An 11,067-nucleotide genomic window follows, 5' to 3' on the forward strand; every position below is an offset into this window, starting at 1 on the left:
TTGCCGACTTGGTAAATTGTTACTGAATGTCAATCTCTCATACTGGATATAATTTATGGTAAATTTGTCGTATCATCTACCGAACTATCGATACGTTGTTTTCTACCGATCGCAGTAAAGTTCTCTTGTTCTAATTGACAGAATAATAATTTTCGTAGCGTCATTTGCAACTTGGGTAAGATCACGTCGCCCAGTGACGTGTAGTTTTAAGTCAACTCTTGCATCATATCGCATCTCCCGACCTACGTCTATTTTTCTCTGTTAACTACCGTCTCTCGTGTTAAAGCTACCGTTTACTGCTATTCTACCGATATTTTTGTGAACAACGATCATTTGTTTTATTAACTACCGCTGTCGATACCATCTTATTTGCCTGTCTCAATCATGTAACCTTCTCGACAATATATGATCGATTGACCTGTTCATTTTCCTTTTGCCTGGAGTTTATTCTTTATTTTGTTATTTTCTTTAATTCTGGAATTACTGTTAGCTGCCTTGAATTTCGCCACTCTACCGGGATGTACGCGATCGTACCTGTGCCTAGCCAGCCATACAACGGGTTCTCTATTTATCCCTTTTGTACGGTTTTGTGTTAATTTTATTGATTTGCATTATTATTTGAAAATCGACGCTAACGCGTCTGGCGCCCAACGTAATTATTTTGTTATAGTTTGATATTGCGGATAAGTAGAGAATCGCGCCAGAGTGTCAACGGTAAGTCCTCATCCGAGGGTAACAGAATTTAGCGTTACAATATATATATGTTGAAATATTGAGTTCGTCTACAAAAGTTTCTCTCTTTTATGATATCATATTTCTCATATTTAAGTTTTGTCTATTTGTTTTAAAAGTGAAAGTTTTCACTTTTTGCAACATCTGGTAAACACATTGTCAGCCCTGTAGCGATTGCTTTTACGGTTTTCTGGAAGTAAGGATGGGAGCACTCGAACAGAGCCATGTAACCAGGTATAATTTTGCACATGGTATAGACCCTTGAAATATACATTTTTAACAGTACAGCTGCAGTGGTATGGCTCCAAGGAGCCAGTCCACTCTGTCAGTTCACTCTGATTCTTCAGTTTGGAAAGACATACCTTCGATACTCTATTTTTAAATAAAAGAACAATCTTCCTGAAATAAATCTTTGATTATTTGATTAAAATTAATCACACCAACATCCATAATCCCAACAATATATATATTGTGACGTGGATTTTTCTGCACCTCGGTCACTCGGAGAAAATGATCGAGAACTTACCTCGTACACAATGAATCGGCGTCCACGATGTACCCTGGACCTAAAACAATATCGCGAAATTTGTTGGGCGCCTGGCGTGATTAACACGCCTCGAAATCGGTAATGCAAGATACCGCGACCATATACCCGATAGCTCAGTACCGCGGAGAGGGAAGGGGTAATTTTTGGGTAGAGAGAGATGGAACACAAGTAAGCCAACGCGTGGTTTGGCCAAATCACTATAAAATTCCTATAATATATTTCTCGTCAGCGATATTACAAAAAAAAAATAAAAAGAAAAATAATCATACGACTGCGCAAGTCGTCCTTCGCGATTCCAAATACAAAGGTTTAAATTTAATCCAAAAGAAATAAGCAAGGGAGAGACAAACCAAATGATAAGAAAAAGAAAATGAATAAATCTAGGAGACCTCTACGGCCTACGTGCGCTAGTCGCCGTCTTAATAATACCCTAACTCGCAAAAAGCAAAAACACAATCGGACTCGATGCGCTGCCCGCGATCGGCCTCAACTACGACGCTACTCGTCACTTAATTATAAACCGCTAAACAAAAACGTAATCTAGATCATACTCGACGCGCTAATCGCAATTGTAATTAAATCTAGCTGGTATCTTATTTCTACGGGCGCTAGTCGCCACCTTGCCGATGCACAATAATTCATTAACTAAATCAAAAAGATGTGACTCGACGCGCTAATCGCGACCAAATTATTCACTCTAGGGGGCTTTTCTAATCGCGCGAGTGTATAGCGTATAATGATGCATCCGAGCTCCAGTCGTAGTCTCTATTCCCCCAAAGTTCACCACCCTTTTTACGTACGCAGACTCGACGAGACCCCGTGCAGCGGAATTTGGCCGCACTCAATTTCACTCCGAAATTGCTCCCCACGCGAAACCGTGACTCGACGCGAGACTTTACAGGGATCCCCTTGACTCTACGCGTTATCGCGAAAACTCAGGCTACGGTCATCCTCAAGGAGATCGGCAAACAGATTTCGAGCGCTACTCTAACTCTATATAAGATTGCGTGGGCCGACCGTTTATCGGTGTGCCAATTTAACTTGCGCTCGAAATATGCCCGCAAAGAATTATAAGCGCTTACCGCTCCTCAGCCACACCTGAAACTCCCCTACGCCCGTCTCAGCCATCTCAACCACAGTAACTTTGCTTTTTCTAAACTTTCTCGCCACGCCACTAACGCTATCGGTCGCCAGGACTCAAGTGACGAGTCCTGCTAATCGGAGCCGCAATTCGAACATGCCCCGAACATAGGCGTCATCCCTAGTCAAAATTTTCCCGCTCGCATTGGGGTTCTCGTTACGCAATTCTTACAATCTAGCGTATCGCTATCGTTGGATTCCGCTGTCGCGGGGTGTTGATTGGCTGACCAGTCTCGTGTACCCCGTAGCTTGGCAGTGGCGTGGTGATGACTTCGCGAGGGCACCTGTCGTCAGTTGGGCGACGGAGGGGGGGGCTACGGCTCGCCGGCCACCAACGGGAATCTCGTCCGCCTTGGATTCCCTCGCGGCAGAGCTCTCCGTTGAGCTCTCTCCGTAGCCTCGTGCGAGGCCCTCCTTTCGTCGCGATCCGCCGCGATTGCTATCCAGTAACATCGTTCGGATTTTCTGCTGATCCCCTGTCCGAAGCCGCATTTACTCGCCACCCAAAAAAAAAATGAACAAAAATCCTGAAAAGTCTTATTCGCTAACCGGCGATGGTCACCTCTTAGAGTCTCGGATGCGTGACTATTGTCCTGGCGCTCTTTTTCGAACTGAGCCGCGGTCAACTCCGCGTGCTCCCTAAGTCTGTGGTCCGTCTAGAGTTCGGGGAGCCGTGTGGAACGCGCAGTAAAACTGCCACGTTACAATATATATATATATATTGTTACAAAGGGTGAAATCACCCCTTTGCCCCTCTTTAATGATCTAGTAGTCGGCATAGATAAAAGACGTTTATAAACCTCTTATGTCTTTAAAAAGAATAAGGTTGCTGCGTCAACCAACATTATTGTAAAAACAGTCTTGTTTCAGACTTTAAACAAGAAACACGTATATTGCATTAAAAGCATTTATCACGATATTTTTGTTCACGCCTTTGATTTGATAATAAGTGAACTCGCGGATCCATATTTTATTAACGTAACGCCTAAATCGTTACAATTGGTGTCAGAAGCGGGATCTTGAGTTCTTATTAATTGAGTCAACTCAGTGCGCGAACTTCAATTATGAGTAGCAGTCGTTTGACGCGCTCACGAAGAAGAGAAAGTAGCGGAGAAGAACCTTTTGTTATGGAGAATCCGCGGGTCCCTGAAACAATTCCATCGCCTTCAGTGGACCCTCTTCCAATTCCTTCGACAATCTCTCAAATTGATCTGCTGAAGATCATGTCTCAACAGCAAGAGGCTGCTGAGCGCCAACAACAGCAACTTCTTCAGCTGCTTCTTGATCAACAAGAGCAGCGAAAAAGAGAACAAGAACAACAGTTGGAACAGCGAAAAAGAGAACAAGAACAACAGTTGGAACAGCGAAGAAGAGAACAGGAACAACAGCTGGAACAGCGCAGGCTTGATAGAGAAGCACAAGAACGATCCGAAACTAGTCTACACGAACTGTTCCGGACGACTGTGGCAGCTCTTCAGGCTGTTCATCAGGTGAATGGCTCAGGAGAACCGGCTGTCACTCCACGAGGTTCCAGAGTCGTTACGCCGCTTCTCTCTCCTGTTCCTTCTCCTGTTCCCGTTTCCGCTGTTCGACAGGTCCGACATCCAGGACGAATCCAGGATGTTCGAGATTCAAGGTCTGTGCCTTTCACTAGGGAAGTAGTTGAATCTCCAATTAGTAGAAGGAGAGTAAATAATGAGGTTGGTTTTTCCGAGTCTTTGCCTCAAGTTCGACCTCAATATTCTCATTTTAATCAATTAAATAATTCAGGATTTCCTGAGGTTGCTTCTCAGATTAATGAGAAGCCTCTTTATCCTTTAAAACCGCCAATTTTTGACGGAAAAGTTCCATGGGCAGATTACGAACGCCAGTTTAATACAATTGCTAAACATAATCAGTGGGACTCCGCCATGAGGGCCCACAGTCTTGCCTCCTGTCTTCGAACGCCGGCTTTGAACGTTTTAACGGCGTTGTCTGAGGAAGAAATCTCTGATTATGAAAAACTTAGTTCTGCATTAAAGTTGAGGTACGGAAATGACCACTTAACAAAACTGTACACAGCACAATTACAGACGAGAAGACAAGGACGAGACGAAGACCTTGCGTCTCTTAGTCAGGACATTGAACGGCTTTCTCGTATAGCTTTGCCGGATCACGAGCCGTCTCGTAACTTATTAGCAACGCAAGCTTTTTTGAATGCGATTAATGATCCGGAAATTGAAATGGCCGTTGGAACATCGGGCCTCACTTCTCTGCGGGAGGCAACCGCCAAAGCCCTCGAGGTGGAGGCAATGAGAAAGCAATATTTTGGGTTAAGCAAGCTTCGTCGGATTGAGGTGTCTGAAAACACCTCAGGAAGACAGAGTTTTGAATACTCGGAGGAGCCAAAACCTCAAAATTATAAAAATAGAAATAACGGTAACAATTTTAAATCAAGAAATCGAGGTTCTTTTCAAAACCGTCGAAACGAGCGTATAAATAAAAACGTGGTCGTGACAAGTCAAACTAGCTTGACTTGTATATTTTGTAAAAAAACAGGCCACGACGCCAATCATTGTTTTCTAATTAAAAAAATTAGTGGAAAACCGATGCAAGGCTCGAATCTAAATTCTTATAATTGGCGTAAGAAAAATGTAGAAAAAGGGGAAGCAGATCCTCAATCGAGTTCTTCAACAGGAACTCTCTCAAAAAACTAGTTTCAGATGATTTGTCAGGGCGAAAATCATCGCAGATTGTTAATAGTGAAAGCCCTCTTAGAGAACAGTTTTTAATTAGAAGTCTACGACAGTCTGGTCTTAACGCGCGCGGTACTGTGAATGGCGTCGATTGTCTGTGGGTAATAGACACGGGCGCAGAAGTAACCGTAGTTCGATCGGATCTCTTTAAATCCGATGACCGGATTGTTCCCTCTTTTTCTCTGCGAACAGCCACTGGAGAGACGACCCCGGTTTTGAGACAGGCTACTGTCCAAATTAACCTTTTTGGGTGTATCGACTCTCCACATAAGGTTTTTATAGCAGATATAGAGGATGAAGGTATTTTGGGAAAAGACTTTCTTACAGCTCATAACTGTGTTATCTCGACTAAGAGAAATTCACTAGCTTCAAACAATCGCGAAATAACTCTTTGTACAAATAGGAATGGAATTTATTGGACTCCTCCTAGAATTCGAGAAATAGAACTGTCGGAAGATGATTTGCAACAACATTTTCCTCTTCATTTACGGAGCCTTGTTGAGAAATCTTCGATTTCGTTAAATTTAGCTCAGGAAGAATCGTTTAAATCTCTTTTACTAGAATTTAAAGATTCTTCTGCGAAAGATAGTAGTGATAAGGGCCGATGTACTTCTGTCAAGCACAAGATCGATGTCGGAGAGAGTTCGCCAATTAAACAAGCTCCTCGAAGACTCGCTCTCAACGCCCGAGAAGAGGTGAAGAAGCTGGTGGAAGACATGTTAAAGAACGATGTTATTGAACCATCGTCTAGTCCCTGGGCCTCACCAATCGTCCTTGTTAACAAAAAGGACGGATCCAAACGATTTTGTATCGATTACAGGAAGCTGAACGATATAACGAAGAAAGATTCTTACCCTCTACCCAGAATCGACGAGACACTCGACCTGATAGCTGGTGCAACTTGATTCAGCACCATAGATCTTCAGAGCGGATACTGGCAGGTCGAAATGGATCCTCTAGATGAAGAAAAAACAGCTTTTGTTACGGGTTTAGGAGGATTATGGCAGTTCAAGGTTATGCCGTTTGGTTTGAGTAATGCCCCGGCTACCTTTGAACGAATGATGGAGGCTGTTCTCCATGGGCTCACTGTCAAAATATGCCTCGTTTATTCAGACGATATAATCGTTTTTGGCAAGAACTTTGAAGAAGAAGTTCAAAATCTCAGACAAGTTTTCGCTAGGCTGAAGCAAGCAGGTCTGAAAATGAGCCCAAAAAAATGTCACCTGTTCCAGAAAGAAGTAGGCTTCCTCGGACATATCGTTTTAGCACAAGGTGTGAAGACCGACCCATCCAAAATAGAGAAGGTTTCTTCTTGGCCGACACCTAAGAATAAAGAACAAGTTCAAAGCTTTTTAGGCCTTTGTACGTATTACAGAAGATTTGTAAAAGGTTTCGCTAGTATAGCTAAACCTCTCCATCATTTGACCGGAATCAAGATTCCTTTTGACTGGACCCCGGAATGCGAAGAGGCTTTCAAGAAATTAAAAGAAAATCTTATTTCTTCGCCGATTTCAGCTTATCCAGAGGTCGAAATTCCTTTTATTTTAGATACGGATGCATCTCTTTCAGGAATAGGCGGGGTTCTGTCACAAATTCAGGGAGGTCAAGAGAGAGTGATAAGCTATTTCAGCAGAGTTTTGAGTAAAACCGAAAGAAATTATTGTGTCACTCGTAGAGAGCTTTTAGCTGTCGTTAAGGCCGTAGTACATTTTCACCATTATTTGTATGGCAGAAAATTTTTAATACGTACAGATCATGCTTCTCTCAGGTGGCTACTTTCGTTCAAATCTCCCGAAGGTCAGGTTAGATGGTTAGAAAGGCTCGGTCAGTACGATTTTGATATTCGTCATCGAACAGGAATTCATCATGGAAACGCCGATGCTCTCTCTCGTAGACCCTGCGAGGAAATGCCAGAGTGTAAACAGTGTGCACGATTAGAGAAAAATCGTGACCCCTCTCTTGTAATACGGAAGATTTCTTTCGAAAATAACCAAGAGGAATGGAGAAAATCGCAACAAGAGGACGACACTTTGAATCAAGTGAAGTCTTGGAAAGAAGCAGAAACTCGCCCGGACTGGCAGGATATATCTTTAGCCGAGCCAGATTTGAAAATTTATTGGGCTCAATGGGCCTCTATTCTTTTAATTGATGGAATTTTATACCGAAAATGGGAATCTGCAGACTTGAAAGAAATCAGGTGGCAACTTTTGGTTCCCAGGTCACGAGTTCCAGAGATTCTTGCTCTTTATCATGATTCTCCTGCAGGCGGACACTTCGCTTCGAATAAAACTCTAGGCAGAATTCGCAACTTCTACTTTTGGCCCCGTTGCCGGATGGACGTTGAAGATTGGTGTCGACGATGTCGAATCTGCACGGCAAAGAAAGGACCTCGAGCGAAGGGACAAAGCTCTCTTCAAATTTACAACGTAGGAGCTCCATTTGAAAGAATAGCGATGGATATTCTTGGACCTCTCCCGATAACCCATTCTGGAAATAAATATGCTTTGGTTATTGCTGATTATTTTACTAAGTGGCCTGAAGTGGTTCCTCTCGCTGATCAAGAAGCCTCTACTGTAGCGCAGGCATTCGTTAAAGAATTTATTTTTAGACACGGAGTTCCTCTAGAACTTCATACTGATCAAGGCCGAAATTTTGAGTCAACCTTAATGAACGAGGTTACTCAAATTTTAGGGGTTAGAAAAACTCGTACAACTCCTTTGCATCCGCAGTCTGACGGCATGATAGAGCGTCTGAATCGGACTTTACTACAATATTTGTCGTCCTTCGTAGAGCAGAATCAGAGAGACTGGGACTCCTGGATCCCTTTCTTCCTCTTATCTTACAGATCTGCGATTCACGAGACGACGAAACAGACGCCAGCCCTCATGCTTACTGGAAGAAATCTTCGACTTCCGTCAGATTTAGAGAAAGGCCCTGTTCCTGTGCAAAGACAGCATCAAACAGATTATGCCTTTTCATTACAACAACGTTTAGAAGAAATTCATCACTTTGCTAGGAATAGAATTTCTATGGCTTCAGATAAATTAAAAACTCGTTATGATATTCGAGCCAGAGATTTAAAATTTAATCCTGGAGATTCTGTTTGGCTCTTTTAACCTCAAAGACAGAAAGGACGATGTCCAAAGCTACAAAGAAATTGGGAAGGCCCTTACTTAGTGGTTAACCGGATAAATGATGTTGTTTATAGAATCCGAAGATCTCTTCATTCGCGTCAAAAAGTGGTTCACTTGGATCGTCTTGCTCCTTTTGAAGAGGATCAACCTGGAACAGTCTCTCCAAGACCAGGGACATCCTTCGAGGTTAGATCTTCAAACGAACACCCTTGACGACTGTGATCGACTTGACCTTCTTTACAGTCGGTCATCGATTGGGAGAAGAATTTACCTTTCGGAATTCGTTTGAGTAAAACTCGACCGCTTACGATTATTATAGAAGGAAATATCGGATGCGGAAAAACAACTTTCACTAAGAGGTTTTTAACAGATCGCCAGGTCTGTACACTTTTAGAACCTCTTGAAGAATATCGAAATGTAGCCGGAATTAATCTTTTAGATTTGATGTATCAGAACCCAGATCGTTATTGCTATTATTTTCAACATTTCGCTCAAATGGTTATGTTAGATAGACATCTGCAGACGACTTCATTGCCTGTAAAGGTGATGGAAAGATCGATATTCAGTAGCAATTGTTTTGTAGAAGCTCGTCGAAGATTAGGTAATTTCCGCGACTTCGAATCTCATTTATTGACAAAAAATTTTGATCTTCTCATTCGCTCGCCTGAGCTCAGAGTAGATTTGATTGTTTATTTGCGAGTTTCCCCAGAAACTTCTTTTGCTCGAGTTAGTTCCCGTTCTCGTGAGGAAGAATCGAGTATTTCTTTAGAGCTACTCAGAACTATTCATGAGGTTCATGAAGATTGGTTAGTAAAACAAACCTTTTCTTCTTTATCGGCTCCTGTTTTGGTTATCAATGCAGAATCCACAGCCGACCAAATTTATTCTAATTTTTGTCTTGCAATGATACACGGACAAAGTTAAACCTTTGAATTTAATATTGAAAAAATTTTATTCTTAAAAAATTTGGTTAAAAAAAAAAAACTAGATTAAACTACATTAACGGGAAAAGGCGAGTAATATTTAAAATCTTCTTAATTTCTTCTTTGACATTATCGCATCCCTCGCACCCTTCCGTTTTCTTTACTATATCAAAAAGACTCTGTTTGCAAGAGCGACAAAGCACTTTTTCTTTGAAAAAGGTCAGATGGAGAGAGACTTCTTGAAGAAGAAATTCGGGTTTAGAACTAAAAAGAAATGATTGAAACAAAAAAATTATTTTCTTATAATTTATTTGTGTTATTCGATATGATGTACTCACTGTGACTCAAAGCAGCTTAGGCATAGCAAGCCGCTTCTTCCTTTTTCGGAAACGGCATTCAGCTGGCCGCAAGACATCTCTCTCCAAAGAGAGTTAAAATAGTTAGAGCTTTCCATTTCGCTAAGTTCGTCCGAATTTTCGAGAGGGAATACTTTTAACAACATAGCTGCATTCATAGAGGTATGCTCTTTTGTATCCATGTCTTGTCTGTCTTTAACGACTACTTTTCTTATAATGATTTGTTATTTCTGCGTTGCTAATCAATTTGAAATTTGTTTTCTTCGGTTGTTTCTTTCTAGAAACTTCTTCTCTGGAATCGAGTTTTGTGTCGGATAGGCTTTGGTTTAAGGAATAATGTGAAATGAGTCACGATTATTTTTCGAGGTCGATGAGCGATTGCTTGATTTTCACATTTTATTAACCTTAAGTGTCAGTTTTTGTGAGCACTTTTTCAGGTTATTTGACACAGCCCTTTCCTTCCAATCTTCCCCAATTCCTGAGGATGACTGGTGGTTTTATTTTGAAGAAGGACGCAGAAATAATTCAGATAAGATCGTTTCTTTTCTTTTGAATACATATTCAATTTATTTTATTCAAGTATTCTCCCAAATTCACTTAGTGAATTTGAATTGTTATACCATCACTCACATTTGTCCTTCCAAAACTCTAGGGTGAACTATTTCTAAAGAAGTCACCCCACGATTTCCTTATTTTATATGAAGAGAAGTCTGTTTTCGTCTTATTTGGACCTGGAATTGTCGGTTCCCGTTTCGGTGTTTTCATACGAACCTGTTTCGGAGGGATCCTTCATGAAGAAAATCGAATTTCTTCCCGACGTCAATCTGGGCCGTTGCGGAAAACTTTGTATTCATGAAGCCACATAACACTTAATAACACTAACCTTTATAAAACATGGCACATAAATTTTTGAGATTATTTAACGCTCAACTATCTGCTCAAGGTTTTCTGTGGTTTACCTTGAGACTGTGGGCAAATGCCAGATAGTAAAAAAGGGAGTTCTTAAATTTTTAGAGCCACAGCTCCAACTCACCTTTGAGCACTGACTACTAGAATACTTTTATAATTGTTTTATCTTTCCCGAGTCGGGACGACTCCTTTCCTCGGGGGGGAGTAGTGTTACAAAGGGTGAAATCACCCCTTTGCCCCTCTTTAATGATCTAGTAGTCGGCATAGATAAAAGACGTTTATAAACCTCTTATGTCTTTAAAAAGAATAAGGTTGCTGCGTCAACCAACATTATTGTAAAAACAGTCTTGTTTCAGACTTTAAACAAGAAACACGTATATTGCATTAAAAGCATTTATCACGATATTTTTGTTGACGCCTTTGATTTGATAATAAGTAAACTCGCGGATCCATATTTTATTAACGTAACGCCTAAATCGTTACAATATATATATATATATATATATATATATATATATATATATATATATATATATATATATATATATATATCTTAATATATATAAATCTCGTGTCACGATGTTTGTCCTC

General features: G+C 41.1%; 1 protein-coding gene across 2 annotated transcripts; it reads left to right on the forward strand.

Moving 5' to 3' along the window:
- Nucleotides 1-3,486: 3,486 nt before the first annotated feature.
- LOC124177836 (putative uncharacterized protein DDB_G0294196) lies at nt 3,487-10,485 on the forward strand. Of its 2 annotated transcripts, XM_046560700.1 has the most exons (3): nt 3,487-3,741; nt 3,775-4,055; nt 9,984-10,485. In XM_046560700.1, the coding sequence occupies exons 1-3, from the start codon at nt 3,547-3,549 to the stop codon at nt 10,222-10,224; spliced, it is 717 nt and encodes a 238-aa protein (XP_046416656.1). In that variant the 5' UTR covers nt 3,487-3,546; the 3' UTR covers nt 10,225-10,485. The 2 variants fall into 2 exon arrangements, with proteins under 2 accessions (XP_046416656.1, XP_046416655.1); XM_046560699.1 differs by having other exon boundaries at nt 3,487-4,055.
- The last annotated feature ends 582 nt before the right edge of the window (nt 10,486-11,067 follow it).

Source organism: Neodiprion fabricii, chromosome 3, assembly GCF_021155785.1.
Source record: "Neodiprion fabricii isolate iyNeoFabr1 chromosome 3, iyNeoFabr1.1, whole genome shotgun sequence".
Lineage (NCBI taxonomy): Eukaryota > Metazoa > Arthropoda > Insecta > Hymenoptera > Diprionidae > Neodiprion > Neodiprion fabricii.

Bases quoted from the DNA above. Each gene is read 5' to 3' on its own strand.
- LOC124177836 (XM_046560699.1), top strand. From the start codon at position 3,547: ATGGAGAATCCGCGGGTCCCTGAAACAATTCCATCGCCTTCAGTGGAC. The intron at 4,056-9,983 runs GTCTGTGCCTTT...CTTAAGTGTCAG, and splicing joins CAGGATGTTCGAGATTCAAG to TTTTTGTGAGCACTTTTTCA.